Raw genomic sequence first — 27,625 nt, 5'->3', positions numbered from 1 at the left:
GCCAAGTGTCTCCTGATCTGAACCCAACCAAACACCTATGGGGGATTCTGAAGAGACAAGTTGTCATCGCTCCATCCAGCATCCAGGCTCTAAGAGCTCGTTATCGAAAAAGAGATAAAAGATAGATGTTGTATTGTCACTAACTTGTTCATTCCAGGCCTAGAAAACTTGGGGACGTCTTTTAAAATTATGGAGGCCATACAAAATAATAGATGTAGTAGCCTTTGATGTGGGGTGTACTCATTTTTGCATCAACTAATTTGAGTAAAACTGAAGATTTTGTAATGAGAGTTATATTATTACCCTTACTTTCATGTTTTGATTACAAAAAAATGTTCTATGAAATTCAGTGTTGGCAAAATTGTAGAAATTGATCTTGTGTTCAGTGAGCTATTAAATAAAATCTTACTCATCAAAGGGGGTGTACTCATTTATGCTGAACAATGCTTATTAAACTTTATAAAACACAGTGAACATAATTACACTTTCTTTCCCGTATGACTTCTCTCATGTTTTACAAGTTGATATTTATGTATAAAAGATTTCCCACATTCTGAACATGAATACGGCTTCTCTCCTGTGTGAATTCTCTGATGTTTATGAAGTTGTGATTTACCTGTAAAGCATTTTCCACATTGTAAACATGAAAACGGTTTCTCCCCGGTGTGATTTCTTTGATGTAAAACCAACTCTGATTTACTTTTAAAATATTTCCCACATTCTGAACAAGAAAATGGCTTTTCTCCTGTATGAATTCTCTTATGAGTCGAAAGATTTGATTTACATATAAAAGATTTCCCACATTCTGAACATGAATACGGCTGCTCTCCTGTGTGAATTTTCTCGTGTGTCACAAGTGTTGATTTCTCTGTAAAGCATTTCCCACATTCGGGACATGAATACGGCTTTTCTCCGGTGTGAGTTCTGTGATGTTTAACAAGATCTGATTTAGAACTAAAACACTTCCCACATTCTGAGCATGAATATGGCGACTTTCCAGTATGAATGCTCTGATGTCTACTAAGATGCCCTTTAGCTGTGAAGGTCTTCCCACATAGTGAACACAAAAATGTTTTTTCTCCTGTGTGAATTCTCTGATGTGTAATAAGATCCCCTTTATTTGTAAAGCATTTCCCACATTCTGAACACGAATATGGCTTCTCTCCTGTGTGAATTCGCTGATGTGGAATAAGACTCCTTTTCTCTGTAAAGGACTTCCCACATTCTGAACATGAATATGGCTTCTCTCCTGTATGAATTCTCTGATGGTTAATAAGACTCCAGTTATTCGTGAACAACTTTCCACATTCTGAACATGAATACGGCTTTTCTCCTGTGTGAATTCTCTGATGTGTAACAAGCTGTGATTTATCTGGAAAGCATCTTCTACATTGTAAACATGAAAAAGGTTTTTCTCCTGTGTGAATTCTTTGATGTCTAACAAGGTCTGATTTACTTCTACAACATTTCCCACATTCCGAACATGAAAATGGCTTCTCTCCTGTATGAATTCTCTGATGTGTAATAAGATCCCCTTTAAGTTTAAAGGACTTCCCACATTCCGAACATGAAAATGGCTTTTCTCCTGTGTGAATTCTCTCATGTCTAACAAATTGTGATTTATATGTAAAGCATTTCCCACATTCTGAACAGGAGTATGGCTTTTTACCTGTGTGTTTTCTGTGTGTTAAAAAATCTGAACTTTTTGTAAATTTCTTGTCACACTGAAATCTTGTATCTGTGTCACCTGGAATTGTGGTATCAATGTGAGATTGTTCATGAGATGATTCCTCATGATCAGGAGGATTATAAGAAAGTGAAGTGCTGTGAAGTCCAGGAGGAGCAGGAAGGGTGATGAGGTTTCCTCCATTAGAGTGCTTCCTGATATCTTCTTTTTTACAATTTAGTGATGAACCGTTATTCTCACAAGGATTTCCTATAAGGAGGAATGATAAATTAGATGTGAGTTTTTTCTTCAACACAAAAGAGATTTCTGAATGTATTTTCTGGAGCTCACAATGAAGACCCTCGTCAGTGAAAGTACCGGGAATAAGGAGGACAACTACATGCCATAACATTAACACAATGACGGGTAAAGTGAATGACACTTATAAACTGGTGACATTGGCACAAGTCAGGGGTGGCAGAGATTAGACAGCAAACAGTTCTTTAAGTGGTAATTACTGATGGCAGGTTCCCTTAATGTACCTCCAGTGCCATTTCACTCTCTCAAGCTTCATATCTCGGCCTTAGTATAGAAAAGTGTCCACGTAATTAAAGAAGTTGTCCACTACTATTAAAAATGCCCCCAATGTAATTAACCCGTTGAGAGAAGATTTTTTCTAATTACCTAGCTTTGTCTTTATTGCCTGTGAGCGGCGCTATCGCTGGCCACTCACTGGCATCACGCGACCCCCGGCTGCAGCCGGCTCTTGCTTCCCCTGATGTCATGTCAAGTGAGGCGTGACTCGGTGATGCGATCCCCGCGGTGGATGCCGGGCTGTGGGTGGGGTTACCCCGCGCGTCACACCCAGCATCCACCGCGCACTTTCCCAATGAATACAAGGTAATTGTGATTCACAAAATGTTATACAATTGAACGGTGAAGAAAAAAAAAATTACATTTTTACCACTATAATATTTTAGCCCCAGATTTTACATTTTCAAAAGTGAAAATGGGTAAAAATGACCACATAATTTTACACAATTTCTGCTGAACGGGGCAATACCCCATATGTGTCTGTACTGTACTGCTTAGCCACATGGCGAGATTTGGGGAGGAAGGAGCGCTATTTGACTCTTGGAGAACAAACTTTAGTAGAACAGTTTCCAGACTCCATATACAGAGCCCCTAAGTGGCAGAAGAGCAGAATCCCCCCTCAAGTGACACCAGTTTGGAAATTACACCCCTATGGAGATGTATCTACAGGTGTAGTGATGAATTTGACTCCATGGGTGCTTTCCAGAAACGAGCAGTAATGGATGTTGCGAAGTGAAAATGCAAATATTCCCTTATAGTGGCCAGTACATTGTAGTGTCCGGTACATTGTAGTGCCCTTACGTTGTAGCGCCCAGTACATGATTCCCAGCTAGTGCTTTCTGGAGAAATAAATTGGCTCTCCATGCTACAGTAATGCCAAACATGTGGATGCTAACTGCACACGGTGGGGCTCAGGAGGAGGGGGCATTTGCATTTGGGAGCGCAGATGTCACTGGATTTCTTTAAATGGGAGCCACATTACTTTTCCAGAGCCTTTGTGCTACCAGTAATATGGACACCCCCTATATTACTGTTTACAGATGATGAACCTGAGTGGGGACTTGTTTTTTGTGGGTTGAGTAGAAGCTCTTGGTGGCATTTTGGGGTACAGAACATTTTGGAGCATATTTATCCTGTGAAGTACGCTGAACACTTACAGTGGGTACGGGAAGTATTCAGACCCCTTTAAATTTTTCACTCTTTGTTTCATTGCAGCCATTTGGTAAATTCTAAAAAGTTCATTTATTTTTCTCATTAAAGTACACTCTACACCCCATCTTGACTGAAAAAAAGCAGAAATGCAGACAATTTTGCAAATTTATTAAAAAAGAAAAACTGAAATATCACATGCTCATAAGTATTCAGACCCTTTGCTCAGACACTCATATTTAAGTCACATGCTGTCCATTTCCTTGTGATCCTCCTTGAGATGGTTCTACTCCTTCATTGGAGTCCAGCTGTGTCTAATGAAACTCATAGGACTTGATTTGGAAAGGCACACACCTGTCTATATAAGACCTCACCGCTCACAGTGCATGTCAGACCAAATGAGAATCATCAGCTCAAAGGAACTGCCCAAGGAGCTCAGAGACAGAATTGTGGCAAGGCACAGATCTGGCCAAGGTTACAAAAGTATTTCTGCATTATTCAAGGTTCCTAACAGCACAGTGGCCTTCATAATCCTTAAATGGAATTAGTTTGGGACCACCAGAAGTCTTCCTAGACCTGGCCGTCCAGCCAAACTGAGCAATCGTGGGAGAAGAACCTTGGTAGGAGAGGTAAAGAAAACCCCCAAGATCACTGTGGCTGAGCTCCAGAGATGCAGTAGGGAGATGGGAGAAAGTTCCACAAAGTCAACGATCACTGCAGCCCTCCACCAGTCGGGCCTTTATGGCAGAGTGGCCAGATGGAAGCCTCTCCTCAGTGCAAGACATATGAAAGCCCGCATAGAGTTTGCTCAAAACACATGAAGGACTCACAGACTATGAGAAATAAGATTCTCTGGTCTGATGAGACGAAGATAGAACTTTTTGGTGATAATTCTAAGCGGTATGTGTGGAGAAAACCTGGCACTGCTCATGACCTGCCCAATACAATCCCTACAGTGAAACATGGTGGAGGCAGCATCATGCTATGGGGGTATTTTTCAGCTGCAGGGACAGGATGACTGGTTGCAATTGAAGGAAACATGAATGCAGCCAAGTACAGAGATATCCTGAATGAAAACCTCTTCCAGAGGGCTCTGGACCTCAGACTTGGCCGGAGGTTCACCTTCCAACAAGACAATAACCCTAAGCACACAGCTAAAATGACAAAGGAGTGGCTTCAGAACAACTCTGTGACCATTCTTGACTGGCCCAGCCAGAGCCCTGACCTAAACCCAATTGAGCATCTCTGGAGAGACCTGAAAATGTCTGTCCACCAACGTTTACCATTCATCCTGACGGAACTGGAGAGGATCTGCAAGGAAGAATGGCAAAGGATCCCTAAATCCAGGTGTGAAAAACTTGTTGCATCATTCCCAAGAAGACTCATGGCTGTACTAGCTCAAAAGGTGCTTCTACTCAATACTAAGCAAAGGGTCTGAATACTTATGACCATGTGATATTTCAGTTTTTCTTTTTTAATAGATTTGCAAAAATGTCTACATTTGTTTTTTTTCAGTCAAGATGGGGTGCAGAGTGGACTTTAATGAGAAAAAAAATGAACTTTTTAGAACTTACCGAATAGCTGCAATGAAACAAAGAGTGAAAAATTTAAAGTGGTAAGAATACTTTCCGTACCCACTGTACATCGGGGTTTCCATCTAAATCTACAAAATACATGATTCAGATGACACCCCCGAGGGATCCATTCAGAATAATGAGGCAGCAGAGTTACACCGGACTCCGTCTAGCCTCCGGTCGACTGCGCTTTTATGCACGCTGAAAAAGATGGACATCACTGGATCATAGGCCAGACGGCGTCCACAGCGCCTCATTATACGGAATCTTCCCCTGGGGTTCTGTCCGAATCGCAAGCTCAGTCATTTATATGGCAGCATGAGACTTGTGTAAGAATAATATGAAAGTAAAAGATGGAAGTAATATTAAGAAACACAATTAGGAAAATTAAAAATGTGCTTATTAAATCATTAAGAAGAGGTGTGAATGCGGCCCAGTTATTCATCGGTGCGCAACCGGACTCTGTACAAGAGCAGCCGCGCCATCACCGGACGCTTCTGCTGTGATGTGGACGGCGGATAAAGCTTCACTGCACCGGAGACTTCATACAATATCACACACCGGTCATCGTCAGGCGCCGCTAATCATAGTCACATGCCAATCATCATCGTCACACGCCAGTCATCATCATCACACGCCGCTAATCATAGTCACATGCCAATCATCATCGTCATACGCCAGTCATCATCATCACACGCCGCTAATCAGAGTCACATGCCAATCATCATCGTCATACGCCAGTCATCATCATCACACGCCGCTAATCAGAGTCACATGCCAATCATCATCGTCATACGCCAGTCATCATCATCACACGCCACTAATCATAGTCACATGCCAGTCATCATCATCATACGCCAGTCATCATCATCACACGCCGCTAATCATAGTCACATGCCAATCATCATCGTCATAAGCCAGTCATCATCATCACACGCCGCTAATCATAGTCACATGCCAATCATCATCCTCATACGCCAGTCATCATCATCACACGTCACTAATCATAGTCACATGCCAATCATCATCGTCATACGCCAGTCATCATCATCACACGCCGCTAATCATAGTCACAAGCCAATCATCATCATCACACGCCAGTCATCATCATCACACGCCGGTCATTATTACACACCTGTGGAAACATCTACAGGAATCTCCTCCTTCCCGTCACTCACACACGGCTGATCCCCCCTCGTCATCGCTTCTTCTTCTGTCTCGTCCTTCACTTTATTCTTAGTCGGATCTTCCTCCTGATATATCAGATGTAACAATCAGCACAATACAAGAAACCACCAAAATCTGTGACATCTATGACCTCGATCAGAAATGTCCCCCATATACAGATCCGGTACAGGGCTCAGCACCGTCTGATGACTCTCCGGGATGTTGTGATTCTCCTCTGGACAGTCCTGGGGATACAGAGGACGGGAACATCTCTCTGGTGGATTTCTTTCCATGAGTCCATCTGTAGGAAACACACAGTGACAGAATACAGTGACATGTAAAAGTTTGGGCACCAATGGTCAAAATTACTGTTATTGTGAACAGTTAAGTTGAAGATGAAATAATCTCTAAACGGCCTAAAGTTACAGATGACATTTCCTTTGTATTTTAGGCAAAACAATAAATTATATATATTTTCATCTTTTACATTTAAAAAAAAATTCAATAAGGGAAAATGGGCAAATGCAAAAGTTTTGGCACCCGGCAAGGTTAGTACCTAGTAGCGACCCCTTTTGAAAGTATCACAGTTTGTAAATGCTTTTTGTCAATAGTCTTTCAATTTTTGTTTCAGGGATTTTCATTCATTCTTCTTTGGAGAATTCTTCGTTATGTGAGATTCTTGGGTCGTCTTGCATTGTCTGCTATTCTGAGGTCTAGCCACAGATTTTCAATGATGTTCAAATCAGGGGACTATGAGGGCCATTGTAAAACCTTCAGCTTGTGCCTTTTGACGTGTGTTTAGTACCATTATCATTTGCCATCCTCTTTTCACCTCCAGCTTTTTTGCAGATGGTGCTATGTTTGCATCAAGAATTTGCTGAAATTTCATGGAATCCATTCTTCCCTCTACCCGTTCCCTGTGCCATTGGCTGCAACACAACCCCAAAGCATGATTGATCCACCACCATGCTTAATGGTTGGCGAGATGTTCTTTTCCTAAAATTCTGTGCCCTTTTTTCTCCACACAACTTTGATCATTGCTCTATTTTAACCTCATCGGTCCCCAAGACTTGTTTCCAAAACGCATCAGACCTTCTTAGATGTACTTTTGCATACTTCTGACGCTGAATTTCATGTTGAGGTCGCAGGAGAGGTTTTCTTCTGATGACTCTTCCATGAAGGCCATATTTTTGCAGGTGTCTCTGAAGAGTACAACAATGTACCACAACTCCAGAGTCTGCTAAATCTTTCTGAAGGTCTTTTGCAGTCAGGCGGGGGTTCTGATTTGCCTCTCTAGCAATCCTACTGAAAATTTGCTTGGTCTTCCAGACCTTATCTTGACCTCCACTGTTTCTGTTAACTGCCATTTCTTTATTACAATTTGAACCGAGGAAAGGGCAACTTGAAAACGCTTTGCTCATAGCCTTCTCCTGCTTTGTGGGCCTCCACCATTTTCAGAGTGCTAGACAGCGGATTAGAAGAAGCCATGGCTGCTGTTTATTTGGCACATTGTTAGAGTAGGCAGGGTTTTTATAACACTGGCCTTTCCTAACGATGATAGTGAATGAGCCCTTACCCTAACAGGCTAAGTAAGGTCTGAATCATTGGTCAAAGTTATCTGAGCACACAAATGTCCAAGGGTAATACAAAGGAAATGTGTCATCTTTAACTTTAGGTCTTTTAGAGATCATTTCATCTTCAACTTGCTTAACTGGTCACAATAACAGTAATTTTGACCAGGGGTGCCCAAACTTTTACATGCCACTGTAGATTGTATCATGTGATCATGAGATGATGGGAGTAGTAGTAGATGGCCACAGAACCGACATGACAGTCTCCCCTCCTCACCCTGCTGATCGGCCCATATTGCGGTCGCCTCTTGTGCTCCATGTATAACCTCAACCTTAATATCAATCAGATCTTCATCCTAAAAAGAAAAAATGTAAGATGAGCTCAGGTCCAATCACTTCATGGTCAGATGTTGTGGGGACTTCAGTGTCATCTACCTGATGACTCTCCGGGATGTTGTGATTCTCCTCTGGACAGTCCTGGGGATACAGAGGACGGGGACATCTCTCCGGTGGATTTCTCCTCCTGGATCCATCTGTGGAGACACAGAGACTGAATACATGACCTGTCGTGTATCTGTCTATATATGAGACTTGTCTCTCAGAACTGGTAATTCTATGTTTATGTATCAGGGAATAAATTACATTGTTGTGCTCCTCACCCCCGATACCAAGGACCCAGCACATTGTGGGCCTCAAGTATGAAGTGATAATCAGCAAGGCCAAAGCCTAATGCTCTCTGCTCTGCACTCGGAGGATGAGGACCCTGAGGAGAGGGACAGAGAAGACCCTCGTCAGTCAATGAAGGAGCCGTACTAAGAAACACAACTTCTCCAAGTTTCGTCTCCACCAGGGATGGAACCACAGAGGAGCTGGAGAAAGCTCCACATTTCCATCCATCGGTTTATTCTCTCCTAATTCACTGTATGGAGATTGTGGGAAGGATGGTGACCATTTACCAGTGATTGTTTTTGAGAGCTCATGATGTCACCATGAGGACACGGCCTCCCTCCTGGACAGGATCCTCTGGGATCACTCAGAGGAGAGAACCTTCCGTTCTATTAAAAGACGGGTTACCGTGTATTTCTTCTTCTTTAAATAGAGATAACTCTCAACATCCGCCTCGGTATAAACACTAAAATAAGCAGCAAGTTCTGCCTTTGTCTCTAAAGGAGGAAAAAAGGGCACATGTACGGCTGACGTACGAAGTCACTGCACCCGGAAGGACGGTGTTGTGGGGAGCACCCGGTACGCAGCGGTTAGTGCCTATCAATGTGTAGAAAGGACAACTAGAGAGCCGGCACCGGGGTCATGGGCGATTACTGATGCACACGGGGAGCCAAGGAGAGATTGTCTGGTCAGACTCCACAGAAAAGCTCCATAATACATATTCTTCTGAACAAACAACCCTGTAAGGGAGACTCACACTTATTACCACCAGACCCGGATCTCAGACTGAAGTCCCCATTATTTTTGCTTTGTCTCCCAAAATTAGAACAAATGTTTGTGTGTGTGTGTGTATAGATAGATAGATAGATAGATAGATAGATAGATAGATAGATAGATAGATAGATAGATAGATAGATAGATAGATAGATATACGGTTAGGTCCATATGTATTTGGACAGAGACAACATTTTTCTAATTTTGGTTCTAGACATTACCACAATGAATTTTAAACATAACAATTCAGATGCAGTTGAAGTTCAGACTTTCAGCTTTCATTTGAGGTTATCCACATTAAAATTGGATGAAGGATTTAGGAGTTTCAGCTCCTTAACATGTGCCACCCTGTTTTTAAAGGGACCAAAAGTAATTGGACAATTGACTCCAAGGCTATTTCATGGACAGGTGTGGGCAATCCTTTCGTTATGTCATTCTCAATTAAGCAGATAAAAGGCCTGGAGTTGATTTGAGGTGTGGTGCTTGCATTTGGAAGGTTTTGCTGTGAAGTAAACATGCGGCCAAAGGAGCTCTTCATGCAGGTAAAACAAGCCATCCTTAAGCTGCAAAAACAGAAAAAACCCATCTGAGAAATTGCAACAATATTAGGAGTGACAAAATCTACAGTTTGGTAGATCCTGAGAAAGAAAGAAAGCACTGGTGAACTCATCAATGCAAAAACACCTGGGCGCCCACGGAAGACAACAGTGGTGGATGATCGCAGAATAATCTCCATGGTGAAGAGAAACCCCTTCACAACAGCCAACCAAGTGACCAACACTCTCCAGGAGGTAGGCGTATCAATATCCAAATCTACCATAAAGAGAAGACTGCATGAAAGTAACTACAGAGGGTTCACTGCACGGTGCAAGCCACTCATAAGCATCAAGAATAAAAAGGCTAGACTGGACTTTGCTAAAAAAACATCTAAAAAAGCCAGCACAGTTCTGGAAGAACATTCTTTGGACAGATGAAACCAAGATCAACCTCTACCAGAATGATGGAAAGAGAAAAGTATGGCGAAGGCGTGGTACAGCTCATGATCCCAAGCATAGCACATCATCTGTAAAACACGGTGGAGGCAGTGTGATGGCTTGGGCATGCATGGCTGCCAGTGGCACTGGGTCACTAGTGTTTATTGATGATGTGACACAGGACAGAAGCAGCCGAATGAATCCTGATGTATTCAGAGCCATACTGTGTGCTCAGATCCAGCCAAAAGCAGCCAAACTGATTGGTCGTCGTTTCATACTACAGATGGACAATGACCCAAAACATAAAGCCAAAGCAACCCAGGAGTTTATTAAAGCAAAGAAGTGGAATATTCTTGAATGGCCAAGTCAGTCACCTGATCTCAACCCAATTGATCATGCATTTCACTTGTTAAAGACTAAACTTCAGACAGAAAGGCCCACAAACAAACAGCAACTGAAAACCACCGCAGTGAAGGGCTGGCAGAGCATCAAAAAGTAGTAAACACCGCGTCTGGTGATGTCCATGAGTTCAAGACTTCAGGCAGTCATTGCCAACAAAAGGTTTTCAACCAATTACTAGAAATGAACATTTGAATTTACAATTATTTCATCTGTCCAATTACTTTTGGTCCCTTTAAAAACAGGGTGGCACATGTTAAGGAGCTGAAACTCCTAAACCCTTCATCCAATTTTAATGTGGATACCCTCAAATGAAAGCTGAAAGTCTGAACTTCAACTGCATCTGAATTGTTTTGTTTAAAATTCATTGTGGTAATTTCTAGAACTAAAATTAGAAAAACGTTGTCTCTGTCCAAATATATATGGACCTAACTGTGTGTGTGTGTGTGTGTGTGTGTGTGTGCGTGTGTGTGCGTGTGTATGTATGTATGTGTATATATATATATACATACACACATATATATACATACAGTAGAGACCAAAAATTTGGACACACCTCATTTAAAGATTTTTCTGTATTTTCATGACTATGAAGATTGTACATTCACACTGAAGGCATCAAAACTATGAATTAACACATGTGGAATTATATACTTAACAAAAAAGTGTGAAACAACTGAAAATATGTCTTATATTCTAGGTTCTTGAAAGTAGCCACCTTTTGCTTTGATGACTGCTTTGCACACTCTTGGCATTCTCTTGATGAGCTTCAAGAGGTAGTCAAAGGAAATGGTTTTCACTTCACAGGTGTGCCCTGTCATGTTTAATAAGTGGGATTTCTCGCCTTATAAATGGGGTTAGGACCATCAGTTGTGTTGTGCAGAAGTCTGGTGGATACACAGCTGATAGTCCTACTGAATAGACTGTTAGAATTTGTATTATAGCAAGAAAAAAGCAGCTGAGTAAAGAAAAACGAGTGGCCATCATTACTTTAAGAAATGAAGGTCAGTCAGTGCGAAAAATTGGGCAAACTTTGAAAGTGTCCCCAAGTGCAGTTGCAAAAATCATCAAGCGCTACAAAGAAACTGGTTCACATGAGGACCGCCCCAGGAAAGGAAGACCAAGAGTCACCTCTGCTTCTGAGGATAAGTTTATCCGAGTCACCAGCCTCAGAAATCGCAGGTTAACAGCAGCTCAGATTAGAGACCAGGTCAATGCCACACAGAGTTCAGAGGTATGGACAAGCGACAGCAGATTAGATGGAAAATCATCAGTAAATTAACCCCGACTCTGCTGAGTAACGATCAGACTGCAGTACCGAAAGAAATCATAGGAGAGAACGGACAGAAGAGTTAGGACATCTGCAGACAAAATGTGACCGATGCTCTAAGGAAGGTGAAAGTTTCAGAAAGAAGCCGCCGAGGACGAAGACTCAAGACTCATGAAGACGACAGCGGAGAAACCGCGACTCACAGATCAGAAGAGAAGAATCAGGGAATGAAAGCTGTGAGAAAATGTAGAGAAAACCAGAGCAAGTCTGGAGAAAAATCATCTATTATAGGAGGAGGCCGAGAGACGTCATCACATCCACCGGAGCCAACAAGAGTCTCCTCTCACCTGGTGATGTCAGAGGCCGGAGCTCCTCCATCATCACCTCGTGGTACCGATCCTGGTGTCCTTGTAGATACTCCCACTCCTCCATGGAGAGATAGACACCGACGTCCTGACTCCTTATAGGAACCTGACAACAACGACACCGTCATCACCCAGAATCCTCCAGTGCTATCCTGTATAATGTCCCAGCAGTCACCTCTCCGGTCATCACCCAGAATCCTCCAGTGCTGTCCTGTATAATGTCCCAGCAGTCACCTCTCCAGTCATCACCCAGAATCCTCCAGTGCTGTTCTGTATAATGTCCCAGCAGTCACCTCTCCGCTCATCACCCAGAATCCTCCAGTGCTGTCCTGTATAATGTCCCAACAGTCACCTCTCCGCTCATCACCCAGAATCCTCCAGTGCTGTCCTGTATAATGTCCCAGCAGTCACCTCTCCAGTCATCACCCAGAATCTTCCAGTGCCGTCCTGTATAATGTCCCAGCAATCACCTCTCTGGTCATCACCCAGAATCCTCCAGTGCTGTCCTGCATAATGTACCAGCAGTCACCTCCAGTCATCACCCAGAATCCTCCAGTGCTGTCCTGTATAATGTCCCAGCGTCAGCTCTCCGGTCATCACCCAGAATCCTCCAGTGCTGTCCTGTATAATGTCCCAGCAGTCACCTCTCTGCTCAGCAGCTCAATCATCTTGTTGCTGAGCTCTAGGATCTTCTTCTTCCTCTCATGTATCGGGGGGTGCGGGGGAGGCTCTGTGATGGGGTCCGGGCTCCGCCCTCCTGACTCCTGGAGATGGATGATGGGAGTCACACCCTCCCCCGGTGTCTTCCTCACTATTGTGTAATCCTGTGTATGGAGAGAGACACTTAGGGAGAAGAATTCCTTCCCGACTCCAGATCTGACAATCAGTAGAAATCCCGGGATCAATAACCATCTCCAGTAATCTGGGGCCATAACCTGGAATATTATTACACTCAGGACAGACATCCAGGCCCCTCTACAGCTCTTATAGGGAATCCCCATGACAACTCCTCCTGGCAGAGAGCTGCACACAATCACTGCTCTTACAGTAAAGAATCCTTCTCTTCCTCCTCTGGATTTCCTCTTCCCGATGTCGGACTTGTTACATAACACAATAAAGCTGATAGAAATGTAGAGGAGTTACCTCTCCGCTCAGCAGGGAGACGATCTCCAGGGTGAAGTGTAATAATCTTCTGGTGGTCTCGTCCTCGTCCATCCTCCGGGGGTCATTCAGGAGAAGGAGGGATGAACACTGGATCAGCTGGAGGGCGTCTTTACAATAAAAGGAGAAGATGAAAACAGAGGACAACATCAGAATCCATTAAAAAACCTTCAGCAAAGGTTTGGGTGTGTCAGTGGTTTGTTTGCTAAGCTGCAGAGCAGGAGGCGCTGTACAATGCAAGCCTGGGTGAAGGTACAACAAAGGCTGGTGAAGGCAACGTAACTGGCGCACCGAGTGAAACGGCGGCAGGTTTACACGGACTGTTTGGATCACCAGGCTGCGATCCGGAGGACATTGTGCAAATAAAGATATTTAAAGTTGAACTTTCCTTGGGTCACTGCCCCATTACAATATGGTGGAGAATTCGGGCAGTGTGAACTGAGGCATACCCCAAAAGCTGCATGTCTGTGATCAAGTCTGCAAAGCTACAGCTCAAGCCTGCTGATATGGAGGGGCTACTAAGGCAGTTAGTACTCACCCAGCAGCACCAACATCTCCAGAGGCAACAGCAGGAGCAGCACCAGCAGAGCACTAATGACTTGATCGTGCAACAGATTGCGGCTCTGCGAGAGAAGCCACCAGCACCGACTCCGGAAACTCGTGAGGCCCGGGACAAGGTCCGTTCAGTCTTGAGGAAGCCTAGTCCGGAGGATGATGTAGAAGCCTTCCTCACCATCTACATGCACACCACGGATTGGGAGAACCTGCCAACTTCCCAGTGGGCTGACGTGGTGGCTCAGTTTCTGATAGGCGACGCGCAGAAGGCCTACTTTGGCCTCAGTTGCGATGATGACCAGGACTATGGGAAGCTGAAAGGTGAGATCCTTGCCCTACTGGGAATTAATACATATTTGAGAACCCAACGGGTGTTTTCATGGACCTTTGTGGAGGCCGGGACCGCCAGGTCTCAGGCATATGACTTGCTGCAGCTAGTTAAAAGGTGGCTCCAGCCTGAGACTTTGACTCTGGCCCAGATGGTGGAGAAGGTGGTGGTCGATCGGCTAGAGAACTCTGCCAGCAGCTATACAGAGTTGGGTGCGGCAAGGGGACCCAGGCACTTTAGACCAGGTGGTTAGCCTGATCGGGCGGTACACGGCCACTCAGGACTTCATACGGGACTCTGCCCCACTGCGACTATCACGAAGGACCCTGCAAGCCCAGGAGCCGGTGAAAGGGTCACGTCCCTCTGCTGGGGACAGTCAGTACCGAGCCCATAATGAGGGGGTACCCTGGAGTGAGGGAGGCAGACCAGTGTCCCCTAAAAAGGTCTCAAAGACTAATGGTGCCTCCACTATCAGGTGCTGGCAGCGCCAAGGGCCAGGACATGTGGCTGACAACTGCCCTCTGACTGTTGAATCCATGGACTGTGGGTTCACACGCAGAGTCTCGATGTATGCCCAGACAGTCTGCACCGTGACTGCAGACGCTGCGGGCAGCGAACCCCAATTGTGCCAGGTACTCGTCAAAGGGTACCAGAAGGAGGCTCTCTTGGGCTCAGGGAGCCTAGTGACTCTGGTCCATGGGTCACTGGTTGCCAAGGAGAACCCCAGTGGATGGAAAGTCGGGGTTGTTTGCATACATGGTGACCTCAGAGAGTACCCGACAGCAGAGGTTACTTTTTCCATCCCGTGTGGGTAGATGAAACATGTGGTGGGAGTGGTGAAGACCCTTCCTGATGGAACTGTTTTGGGAAGATACTTGCCCCTATACTGGTCCCTGTGGGAGAACAAAATTAACCCTCCCAGGGTAAATGTCCCGGCATGGAACCCAAAGATTCTGAGTCATGGATACCTGCCGTAGGGGGTCGCCGACCTAGTGTAACCCAGATAGGTTAACCTAGAGGTATTGGCAGGAGAGGTTGAGGAGACCCCATCGATCTCAGAGCTGTAAGTGTCCCCTGGTACTTTTGGGACAACTCAGCTGCAGGATCCCACTCTAGCCTGCGCATGAGAAAGGGTGGTAGAAATAAATGGGGTGCCTCAGCAACCGGGTGCAGAGGCGGTTTTCCCGCGCATGGCTGTCAACCATCATCTATTATATAGAGTTGATAAAATCCGGGATGAAGTGGTGGAACAGCTGGCAGTCGTACCGCCGGGCGCTGCTAGAGATGGCTCACGCTCACACACACACACACACACACACGCTGGGTGGACACCTAGGGATGAAAAAAAAACCACGAGAACGTATTTTGCAGTGATGCTTTTGTCCCGGGATTTATGCCGAGGTACAGAGGTATTGTGAGTCGTGTCCCTAGTGTCAACTTACCACACCCACTGCAAATTTCCAGACTCCATTGGTACCTCTACCCATTATGGAGGTACCTTTTCAGCGGATTGCGATGAATCTGGTGGGGCCTATAGTAAAATCTGCCCGTGGCCACCAACATATTTTGGTGGTAGTAGATTATGCCACCCGTTACCCGGAGGCAATACGTATCCCCTGCGAGCTGTTTGCCATGTTCTGCCGCCTTGGGCTACCCAAGGAGATCAAGTGGCAAGGGCCAAATGAAGTCCGGGAAAAGGTGGGGGAGGTGAATTACCAAGTGTACCAGCTCGGAAAGAGAAAACCGGAACAACTGTATCATGTGAACCTGCTAAAAGCCTGGAAAGTCCGGGAATGTTTGATTATGGAGGAGACGCCTGTCGTACCGTCTGGGAACCCTCTGACACTAGCCAGGGACGAGGTCGGGTGTGAGGATAAGATAAGTGATGCTCTAACTAAACAGCAGCGATGGGAGGCTCGGAATTTGATGCAGCAGAATACAGACGTATTCTCAGTACTGCCTGGCCATGCATCTGTGATCCGACATGACACTGTCACCGAGCCTCAGGTAAGGGTACGAGTGAAACAGTACTGTGTATCGCCCCCCCAGGCTCCTCCCATCAGTTCCTGGATCACTTTGCCACCTGGCTTCCTCACTTTCTATCCTGTGACATCCCCACCCTCATCATGGGAGACATTAATATTCCCATCAATGATCCCCTCTCCCAATCTGCCTCTCATCTACTTTCTCTAACCCCCTCATTCGGCCTCTCACAGGTTACTAATTCTCCTACACATGAAGATGGGAATACTCTGGACCTGGTTTTCTCCCGTCTATGCTCGCTGCATGACTTTACTAACTCCCCTCTCCCGCTCTCGGACCACAACCTTGTTTTCTTCTCTGTCAAGAACTGTCTCCTCACCCGGGACACCCCCACTTACCACACTTATAGGAATACACGTACCATTATTACCCAGCAGCTTATGGACAATCTCCACACGTCTTCAGCCCCCATCTCCTCCCTCTCCTGTCCAGACTTCGCATTGTCACACTACAATAATGCACTGAAGAGCGCCCTAGATGAAGCAGCACCTTCTACATGCAGAAAGACCCGACACAGACAACGGCAGCCCTGGCACTCAATGGAAATACGTTTTTTTCAGCGTTGCTCAAGGTGTGTGGAGCGTCAGTGGAGAAAATCTCTTTTAGCAGAGGACTTCATCCACTATAAATTCATGCTCAAAACCTATAACTCTGCCCTTCATCTGGCCAAACAATCCTACTTCACCACCCTCATCACTTCACTGTCCAACAATTCAAAATGACTGGTTGAAACCTTAAACTCTCTCCTGAAACCTAATGCATAGGCCCCCATCACCAACCTCAGCGGTGAGGATCTGGCCACATATTTCCTAGAAAAAATCAACCACATCCATCAGGACATCTCAGCCCAATCTCCTCAGTGCCTGGATTCCCTTTCCTGCCGCACTTCAAGCTCACTAGTCATCTTTGAACCTGTTACAGAGGAAGAGGTTACCCAGCTTCTCATTTCTTCTCGACCTACAACCTGCAACAGTGACCCCATTCCTTCACATCTGCAGTCTCTCTCACCGGTGGTCACCACTCACCTGACTAAAATATTTAACCTCTCTCTTTCTTCAGGTATCTTTCCCTCATTTAAACATGCCATCATAACCCCTTTACTTAAAAAGCCATCCCTGGTCCAGAACTGCACTGCTAACTACAGACCTGTCTCTAACCTTCCTTACATCTCTAAACTCCTGGAACGCCTGGTCCACTCCCGTCTAATCCGCTATCTCTCAGGTAACTCTCTCCTCGACCCTCTACAATCTGGTTTCCGCTCTTTACACTCCACTGAAACTAACCTCACTAAAGTCTCTAATGATCTACGAACAGCTAAATCCAAAGGTCACTGCTCCCTGCTGATTCTCCTGGATCTCTCTGCTGCATTTGACACTGTGGATCACCAGCAAATCCTTACTATGCTCCGCTCTATAGGCCTCAAGGAAACCATTCTCTCCTGGTTCTCCTACATCTCTGACTGCTCCTTCACTGTATCTTTTGCCGGCTCCTCTTCCTCTCCTCGTTCCCTTACTATCGGGGTCCCGCAGGGCTCAGTCCTAGGCCCCCTCCTCTTCTCTTTATACACTGCCCCTATTGGACAAACAATCAGCAGATTTGGGTTTCAGTATCATCTCTATGTTGACGACAAATTATACACTTCTTCCCCTGACATCACCCCTACCCTAATAGAAAATACCAAGGATTGTATGTCTGCTGTCTCTAACATCATGTCCTCCCTCTATCTTAAACTGAATCTCTCCAAAACTGAACTTCTTTTGTTTCTCCCCTCTGCTAACCCAACTCTACCTAACATCGAAATTACCTTGGAGGGTTCAACCATAACTCCCAAGCAGGACGGTCGCTGCCTTGGGGTCATATTCGATACTAACCTTTCCTTTACTGCCTATATCCGATCACTCACCCGCTCTTGTCACCTGCATCTTAAAAACATCTCCAGAATCCGACCTTTTCTCACCTTTGAAACTGCTAAAACTCTTACTGTCGCTCTTATTCACTCTCGTCTGGACTACTGCAACTCTCTTCTGATCAGTTTCCCTCTTACAAAACCTTCTCCTCTCCAATCCATCCTGAATACGACAGCCAGGGATGTATTTCTGTCCAGCCGCTTCACCGATGCCTCCATCTTGTGCCAGTCATTACACTGGTTACCCATTCGCTACAGGGTCCAATATAAACTCATTGCTCTTACCCACAAAGCTCTCCACAGTTCTGCACCGCCTTCTATCTCCTCTCTCATCTCTGTCTATCGCCCTACACGTGCCCTCCGTTCTACAAATGACCTAAGCCTAACATCCCTCATAATCCGAACCTCGCACCTCCGTCTCCAAGACTTCTCTCGTGCTGCGCCAGTTCTCTGGAATGCTCTAACCCAGGCGATCCGACTGATGCCTAGCCCCCATGTCTTCAAGCGCGCTTTAAAAACCCATCTCTTTAAACAAGCCGACCACCACAACTACTCAGTAAACCAACTTTCCCCTGTCCCTTCCTTCTAAATATTATTCAGAATCTGTTCCCTACTCTTCATCTGTCTCCACACCCTCCATGCACAAGATAACTGCACTCGATACTTGATTATTGCACTTATACATACGGGCTGATGACCGGATCATGCAGCTTTATATGAAAATCCCTATTTATTATAATTGTCAGACCTGAAATAACAAGCACTTTGCACCTACTGTGTCCCCTCATTCCCTTGTAGATTGTAAGCGTGCGAGCGGCCGGACCCTCGCTCCTAATGTAACTGTTTACACTGTCTTACCTTGTATTGAATTTATTGTCTGTACATGTCCCCGCTTAATTGTAAAGTGCTGCGGAATATGTTGGCGCTATATAAATAAAAATTATTATTATTAGGAATTGGGTACAGTGTAGGGGTGAACGTAATAGTTTAGGATAGAAACAGTTAATGTGTTCAGCAATAGCTGCAGAGCAGGAGGAGCCGGGGTAGTTACCAGGAGGTTTAGTGACTGCAGCAGGGGAGTAACGGGGAAGTCTGCCCAGCAACCGAAGGAGGATTGGTGATTGGCCCAGTCAAAAGGGGAGGAGATTAGGCCAGGGCGGAGTAACGTTTTTTCCTGTCAGTTAGTTCTGAGGGAGGGATGTGACAGAGCAGTAGCTGGAGGTCCAGGGGGCACAGAAACCCGGTCCGACCAGCAGCAGAGGAACGTTAGTCAGGAACTCTAAAACGACTTTCCCTTAATGTTCGGGGCCTACGGTCCACAGGAGTCAGCAGAGTAGCTTGTCTCAAAATCTTCCCAGAAGGGGAAGTCGGACGGGGAATAGTACAGAGGAAAGCCTTAGTTACTTACCGGTACCGCGAATATTCGGAGCCCACGACAGCACCATGAGAGAGGATCCGCCCATCAAGGACAGGAAACCTACAGGTTAAAAAGGGCAGCACCTCTCTCCCGCTTCAGTTTAGCTAACAGAGCATGAGAGGACCGCCAAGGTTAATTACAACAAAACAAATTCATTTTAAGCCAATTACTTTAACTTCCCCCGAAGGTGCAAAAAAGGAAAATAACTCTATGGGAGTGCAAAAAAAACACCAGTGTAGGGAGGGAATATAAGGGTGCTGTCATGGGCTCCCAAAAATCCCGTTACCGGTAAGTAACTAAGGCTTTATTCGTACTTCCATGACAGCACCACGAGAGAATTACAGAGACGAAAGGAGATTAGGGAGGGACCACAGCTTGAAGCACCCTTCTCCCGAAGGTGAGATCAGAAGAGTCACCTAAATCCAATCTATAATGCCTATAGAAGGTGGAGGGAGAAGACCAGGTGGCAGCCTTACATATGTCTTCGATGGAAACCCCCATCTTCTCGGCCCAGGAAGTTGCTACTGCTCTGGTGGAGTGTGCCCTCAACCCTTCCGGTACTTCCTTATCCCCCGAGGAGTAGGCGAGGGTGATGGCCTCTCTAATCCACCTCGCAATTGTAGATTTTGAAGCTTTACAACCCTTCCTAGCCCCCCGATGGCATATAAATAGGGAACTATCTTTCCTAAAACTCTGTGAAACCTCCAGATATTTAAGCACGCACCTTCTAACATCTAATGTATGTAGTTTCTCCTCTTTCTGATTTTTAGGGGGAAAACAAAAAGTTGGAAGATTTACCTCTTGAGTTCTATGAAAACGTGAGACTACTTTTGGAAGAAAAGCTGGGTCAGGCTTTAGTACAATTCTATCATCCATAATTTGAGTAAATGGTGGGGATATAGAAAAGGCTTGTATGTCACTTACTCTTCTGGCCGAAGTTAGGGCCACTAACAGGGCTGTTTTAAGAAGAATAATCTTATGGGTGGCTGAATCTAGAGGTTTGAAGGGGGGGGGGGGGTTAGTCAAGGCATTTAAGACCAGGTTTAAATCCCAGGGAGAGGGTCTGGATTTAATAATAGGTCTACATCTGAAAGAGGCTTTTATAAACCGTGCTACCCAATAATTAGCTGCTATATCAAAAGCAAATAAGGCTCCTAAAGCCGAAACTTGTACCTTCAAAGTACTAGTGGTTAGGCCCTGTTCTAAACCCCGCTGTAGAAACTTGATTATCTTCCCAATAGGGATCCCATCCTCTAGTTTGAATTCTGCAAAGGACAGGAACTTTCTCCAAGTTATAGCATAGATGCGGGCTTTCTGCTAGATAGGAGAGTGTTTACTAAATTCGTGGAAAACAGTTTGCTGGTTAACAGTGCCCTCTCAAATTCCATGCCATTAAATGGAGATTTGAGGCTGGAGGATGGGAAACCGGACCCTGAGTAAGAAGGTCCGGAATTTCCGGAAGGACCCAGGTGTCTGATACTGACATTCTGCGGAGACAAGCGAACCATGGCCTCTTGGGCCAAAAGGGGCAAATGAGTCTCATTCTGGCTCTGTCTGCCCTGATCTTCCTTAGGACTGACGGAAACAGGACCATAGGATGGAATATATACGCCAAAGGAAACGCCCAGGGAATCATGAAGGCGTCCACTGCCAGGGGCTTTTCTCTGGGGTTTAGAGAACAAAACGTTGCCACCTTCCGATTGGATTTCGTCGCGAAAAAGTCCACTGCTGGAAGACCCCACATTGCCACAATCTTGGAGAATATTTGAGGGTTCAAGGACCATTCTCCTTCTTTTAGGGAATTGCGGCTGAGAAAATATGCTCTGATGTTTTCTTTTCCTTTTAGATGAACCACAGAAAGGGAGAGAAAATGATCTTCTGCCTTCTGAAGAAGTCTGTCTGCTACGCTCATTAAGTCTTTTGAACGGGTTCCCCCTTGATGATTTATATATGCTACTGAGACTTGATTGTCCGAGAGTATACGGACATCCTGGTCCTGTAAATATACAAGGAACCCATTGAGCTCATAATCAACCGCCAAAAGCTCCTTAACATTCGAGGAAAACTGTACCTCATTTTCTGACCAGGTTCCCTGAATTAAGTTATTTCCAAAATGAGCTCCCCAACCTGTAGCACTTGCATCTGTAGTCAAAACTGCAGTAGGTTTACTTTCCCAAGGGACTCCCTTAGAAAGATTAGTGTATACCAACCACCAACGAAGGGATTGTAAGGAACGAGGGGCCAAAGTAAACTCCTGGTCTAGATATCCATCTAGAATTGAGTCATTATATAATACATCCCATTGAAGAGCCCTTGAGTGAAATTGGGACCAACGCACCATAGTAAAACTTGAGGCCAGGGTACTTAATAATGACATGGCTTTACGGAGTGTCATAGAGGGTCTATCCATACAATGTCTCACTAGTCCCTGGATTTTTGCAATCTTCTCATCTGATAAATGGCATAACTGTCTTTCTGAATCTAAAATGACCCCCAGGAACTGTTGGGCTTTTTGAGGGGTCAACCTAGATTTTTCCAGATTTAGAAACCAACCTAGGCCTTGTAGGACAGAAATTGTTACCTGAAGATGGGCCTCACATTGTACAAAGGAATTCCCCACTATCAGGAAATCATCGAGGTAAGGGATTATTAAGATATCCTTTTCTCTTATATGGGCCATAACTTCTGCCACCAGTTTGGCAAACACTCTCGGGGCTATAGCCAACCCAAAGGGAAGAGCGGTATACTGGAAGTGTTTTACTACCCCTTTTATTTTGATGGCCAATCTTAAATAATTTTGATAATCCTTATGAATGGGAACATAGTAATAAGCGTCTTTAAGGTCTAGGACTACCATATAGCAGTGGGGAAAAAGCAATTCTATTATTGTTTTTAATGATTCCATCTTAAAGGTGTCTATTTTAAGAAACCTATTTAAGCATTTTAAATTTATAATTGTCCTGAAACACCCATCTGGTTTGGGGACCAAGAAGAGAGTGGAGTAGAATCCGTGTCCCTCTTCTGTTTTCGGAACCTCAATCAGGAAGTTTTTCTTGGTTAGGTCTTGAATTTCCGATATGAGGGCAGTTTGCCGCTCTGGGGAGGAACTAGAGGGAATAATTACGAATGGCTTGAAATTGGAATTTAAGACCAAATCTAATCAGGCTCAAAATCCAATTGCTATGTGAAATACGTTCCCAAGCCGGAGAAAACAACGACAATCTCACTCCCACCTGGGCCAATTGTGATTCCCCTGGTTTCTGTTCATCTCTGGAGGAAGAACCAAAGAGTAGGCCTCTACCTTTGCGACCTCTTTCCTCGAATTTCTCTTGTTCTCTAACGAATCTTCTTCGGACAAACTTCTTTTTCCGAAAAGATTTCTTAAAAGAGGGTAGAGGTACAGACGGAAAGCCCTCTTAGAATCTCCAGCTTTCTCCAACAGATCATCCATGGTTTGGCCGAAAAGATATTCACCCTCACAAGGAATTGTACAAAGTCAAGATTTTGTTTGTACATCTCCAGGCCAGCACTTAAGCCAAAGGGCTTGCCGAGCAGCATTTGAAAGAGCTGACGATTTCACTGCTAGTCTAACTGAGTCCGCAGATGCATCAGCAAGAAAGGCCGCTGCACCCTGGACTAGGGGGAGAGAAGAAATAATCTCCTTCCTGGAGACACCCTCCTTTAGTTGGTTGTCTAGCTGTTCCAGCCAGACCATCAGGGCTCTGGAAGTGCAGGTGGCAGCCACAGCTGGTTTCAGGGCTCCTGTAGCTGTCTCCCAAGTACCTTTAAAAAAGGTATCTGCTTGTCTGTCCAGGTGGTCTCTTAAAGCTCCCATGTCGTCGAAGGGGAGGGAAAGCTTTTTTTTATGCCTTAGCAATGGCAACATCAAGCCTTGGTGCCTTTTACCAGGAGGAGCATGCGGTATCATCAAATGGATACCTCCTTTTGAAAGAGGGAGGGATGCTGCCCTTCCTGTCTGGCTTTTGCCACTCTCTATCAATGAGATCCTTAATTTTTGTATTGATGGGGAAGCATCTTTTCTTTTTTTGACCTAATCCTCCAAACATTACATCCTCTAAAGACTTCTCTGGTCTAGTGTCCACAATGCCCATGGTAGAACGGACAGCTTTCACCAAGGCATCCACCTCATTTAGAGGAAAACATTGTCTCTCAGATTCGTTATCAGAGGAAGAGAGGGAAGAGGAAGAAATATCTGAGATATCGGAGTTTGAGCCTGGTCGAGGGTCCTGAGGAGAATGTCTGGCCTCAAAATTCCCTCGCAAAGCCTTGCCTACTTCTTTAATTAGAGTTTTTAGACCCAAAGAAAACCCTAGGGTTTCTTCCGTCATCACCTTGTCAATACAAGGCTGGCACAACTCCTTAATATATGCATCAGGGAGCGGGCTGCTGCATAGGGCACATTCCTTATGCTTTGATTTAAATGGACATTTCTGGCTCTGAAAACATTTTATAGACAGAGAAGTAGAAGAAAAAATTAGTAGAATTTTCACGAAGATTCCACTTACACCCTGGCATATGCGGTACCGTAGAAGCAGAGGAATCCTTCTTAACCGGCGGAGGATCCCGCCGAACGACAGGACCTTCCTTCCTGCTTTTTGCGGTGAATTTCCTAGTTGAACGACTCGACCCGGACGTTGCACCGCCTGTTGTGAGGGCTCCCCAGAGGGCTGCTCCTGCAGCAGTTGTTATTGCTGAGGTGATAGCTCCTGTGTATCTCCAATTGCCAACGAAAAAACAAGGGGCTGGGAAGCACCTCCGTATGTAACCAGGTCCTTTTCTATACTGGCCATACAGGTACCTGTGTGGAAAGGGGGGGGCCTCCCCCCCCCCACCCGGGGTGGGCAGAACACTACTCCCAGAAGTACCGGTGGGACGCCCATCCTGTTCCGGTGAACAATATTCCGGCGTCTCCACTCTGCTCGCATGCGGCCCGTACTTCCTGGCCGCGTGCGAGCTGCGCCCACTTCCGGTGGAGGTCGGCGCACCGGAAATACGTCACAGAGCCTCGCCGGCGGGGAACGTGCAGATCTCTTAAATAGTGTAGCGGGGGGTGGGTTGCCTGCATGCGGTCCCACACGTCACGGACCATCCAGCTTCACCGAGGGGATATCACGCTGACCGCAACGCACACGGAGATGCCCCAATGAGCCCTGCCGTGGCGTCTCCAGAAAGAACAGGACCGACTAGGGCAGGAACTTCACCGCTCTGGGCACCCTGTCTATCCATCTGGGCAAGAGACCGATCTTCAGCCTGCATGTACCTGATAGGTCTCCCATCAAGGACAGGAAATCTAAACTGAAGCGGGAGAGAGGTGCCGCCCTTTTTAACCTGTAGGTTTCCTGTCCTTGATGGGCGGATCCTCTCTCTCGTGGTGACACAGAGTGACGGTCGCTCTGTACTGATGCACTGCTGAGCCGGCTGTCAGTCTCAGTTCCGGGCGCAGTTACAGACGCCGCTCAGTGCAGCGTACGGTGACAGTAGCTGCGTTGGCGCCTGCATGACTGAAAGCCGGCGGCATCCGGGTGCCGCACACTCAGTACAGCGGCCGGGCACCTCCCTAATGCTATTAACCAGCAGATTAACCCCATATGTGCATGTTACTGGCGATATCCAACCAGACAGGTTCCCTGTAAGGAACAATGCACAATAAATGTAAATCACTACAAATCTGAGACCTCAGAGACGTGTAACATCTTATTCTGGTCGTGTCCGATAAGAAACTCCTTCTATTCCCCCCTAACATGTAGACTGTGAGCAGGGCCCTCTCTTATATTGTACCATACTGATACCGGGGGGGGGATGTCACCAGTGTAACTGCACCGCCCAGTGTGGGACGTCGGATCAGGGGACAGAGGACCCCATCAGTCACCAGAACAGGAGGCCTGAGACCCCAACAAGCTCGGGAGGAACGACCCTTCATAACCCTCATTACTGATCGGCCATTATGTCAAGAAGCGATGAATCTTCCTAATATTTCTTCTGCTGTCTACTTATGAGGCTTCATTGTCCTCCAAACACAATCGGAAATCTGCTGATTTATCCACAGAATGTAAAATCAAACGCTGCGGACAATCACTCTCCTGTGTGAGCGATGGGGGAGGGGAGTGGAGAAGACGAGACAGGGAGGGAGCGAGAACAGCAGCACAAGAGTCACATGTACAAGGCAAAAAAAGAGGAGAAAAGCCGAAAATGGGAGATTCATCATTACACGTCATCTACAGCGAACCTGGTGTAAGAGGCCGGAGCTCCTCCATCATCACCTCCTGGTACCGATCCTGGTGTCCTTCTAGATACTCCCACTCCTCCATGGAGAGATAGACAGCGACGTCCTGACACCTTATAGGAACCTGACAACAACGACACCGTCATCACCCAGAATCCTCCAGTGCTGTCCTGTATAATGTCCCAGCAGTCACCTCTCAGGTCATCACCCAGAATCCTCCAGTGCTGTCCTGTATAATGTACCAGCAGTCACCTCTCGGGTCATCACCCAGAATCCTCCAGTGCTGTCCTGTATAATGTTCCAGCAGTCACCTCTCCGCTCATCACCCAGAATCCTCCAGTGCTGTCCTGTATAATGTCCCAGCAGTCACCTCTCCGCTCATCACCCAGAATCCTCCAGTGCTGTCCTGTATAATGTCTCAGCAGTCACCTCTCCGGTCATCACCCAGAATCCTCCAGTGCTGTCCTGTATAATGTCCCAGCAGTCACCTCTCCAGTCCTCACCCAGAATCCTCCAGTGCTGTCCTGTATAATGTCCCAGCAGTCACCTCTCCGCTCAGCAGCTCAATCATCTTGTTGCTGAGCTCTAGGATCTTCTTCTTCCTCTCATGTATCGGGGGGTGCGGGGGAGGCTCTGTGATGGGGTCCGGGCTCCGCCCTCCTGACTCCTGGTGATGGATGATGGGAGTCACACCCTCCCCCGGTGTCTTCCTCACTATTGTGTAATCCTGTGTATGGAGAGAGACACTTAGGGAGAAGAATTCCTTCCCGACTCCAGATCTGACAATCAGTAGAAATCCTGGGATCAATAACCGTCTCTAGTAATCTGGGGCCATAACCTGGATTATTATTACACTCAGGACAGACATCCAGGCCCCTCTACAGCTCTTATAGGGAATCCCCATGACAACTCCTCCTGGCAGAGAGCTGCACACAATCACTGCTCTTACAGTAAAGAATCCTTCTCTTCCTCTCCTGGATTTCCTCTTCCCGATGTCGGACTTGTTACATAACACAATAAAGCTGATAGAAATGTAGAGGAGTTACCTCTCCGCTCAGCAGGGAGATGATCTCCAGGGTGAAGTGTAATAATCTTCTGGTGGTCTCGTCCTCGTCCATCCTCGGGGGGTCATTCAGGAGAAGGAGGGATGAACACTGGATCAGCTGGAGGGATCTCGTCCTGCCGGCGTCTTCATGATAAAGGAGAAGATGGAGATCACAGGGGACGATATAACGACAATCACTGAATTCTGCCCCAAATATCCGACATTTATCAGGAAGAATCTGGAGGAAAAGCCACAAACTCCACCGCGACCTCCTCCGCCGATCTGACCACTCATTATCAGCCTCGTAGGAGGACGGTCACCGTGGTAACTACAGCGCCAGCGGAGGACGGTCACCGTGGTAACTACACCGCCGGTGGAGGACGGTCACCGTGGTAACTACAGCGCCAGTGGGGGACGGTCACCGTGGTAACTACAGCGCCAGCGGGGGACGGTCACCGTGGTAACTACAGCGCCAGTGGGGGCGGTCACGGGGGAGACTCCACGCAAGTAACAGGACCCCCTCCTCACCCACACAGTCTCACACCTACAGAATCCCCCCCGCTCCCTGTGCAGCCCCCATACAGGAACATCCACTTATCTGCGCCCCCAAATCACCTCAGCTCCTCGGTGTAATCACCACAGCCTCAGCAGCAGAGAGCAATGGAGAGGGAGGCCCCGCCCCTTCCGGTGACATCATCAAGTCTTATGGGTATGACGTCAGGTCCTTTAGCCCACATGGATTTAGTCTCTACCTTTC

At 46.2% G+C, this 27,625-nt stretch overlaps 1 protein-coding gene across 2 annotated transcripts; it reads right to left on the bottom strand.

Annotated features, from left to right (window-relative positions):
* LOC141235432 (uncharacterized) lies at positions 1-27,625 on the bottom strand. 2 transcript variants are annotated; one of them, XM_073668115.1, is made up of 12 exons: positions 27,484-27,625; positions 26,870-27,012; positions 26,371-26,550; positions 25,827-25,947; positions 13,313-13,440; positions 12,814-12,993; positions 12,152-12,275; positions 8,157-8,254; positions 7,999-8,077; positions 6,351-6,451; positions 6,119-6,236; positions 1-1,936 (listed from the first exon to the last, which is right to left on the bottom strand). In XM_073668115.1, exons 2-12 carry the CDS (start codon positions 26,939-26,941, stop codon positions 480-482), a joined length of 2,658 nt encoding a protein of 885 aa, XP_073524216.1. In that variant the 5' UTR covers positions 26,942-27,012; positions 27,484-27,625; the 3' UTR covers positions 1-479. The 2 variants fall into 2 exon arrangements, with proteins under 2 accessions (XP_073524216.1, XP_073524217.1); XM_073668116.1 differs by lacking the exons at positions 25,827-25,947; positions 26,371-26,550; positions 26,870-27,012 and having other exon boundaries at positions 4-1,936; positions 27,484-27,600.

This window comes from Phyllobates terribilis, unplaced genomic scaffold (genome assembly GCF_046119375.1).
Source record: "Phyllobates terribilis strain yellow unplaced genomic scaffold, ASM4611937v1 Scaffold_665__1_contigs__length_859303, whole genome shotgun sequence".
Classification (NCBI taxonomy): Eukaryota; Metazoa; Chordata; class Amphibia; order Anura; family Dendrobatidae; genus Phyllobates; species Phyllobates terribilis.
This window is presented reverse-complemented; position numbering and strand designations above follow the sequence as displayed.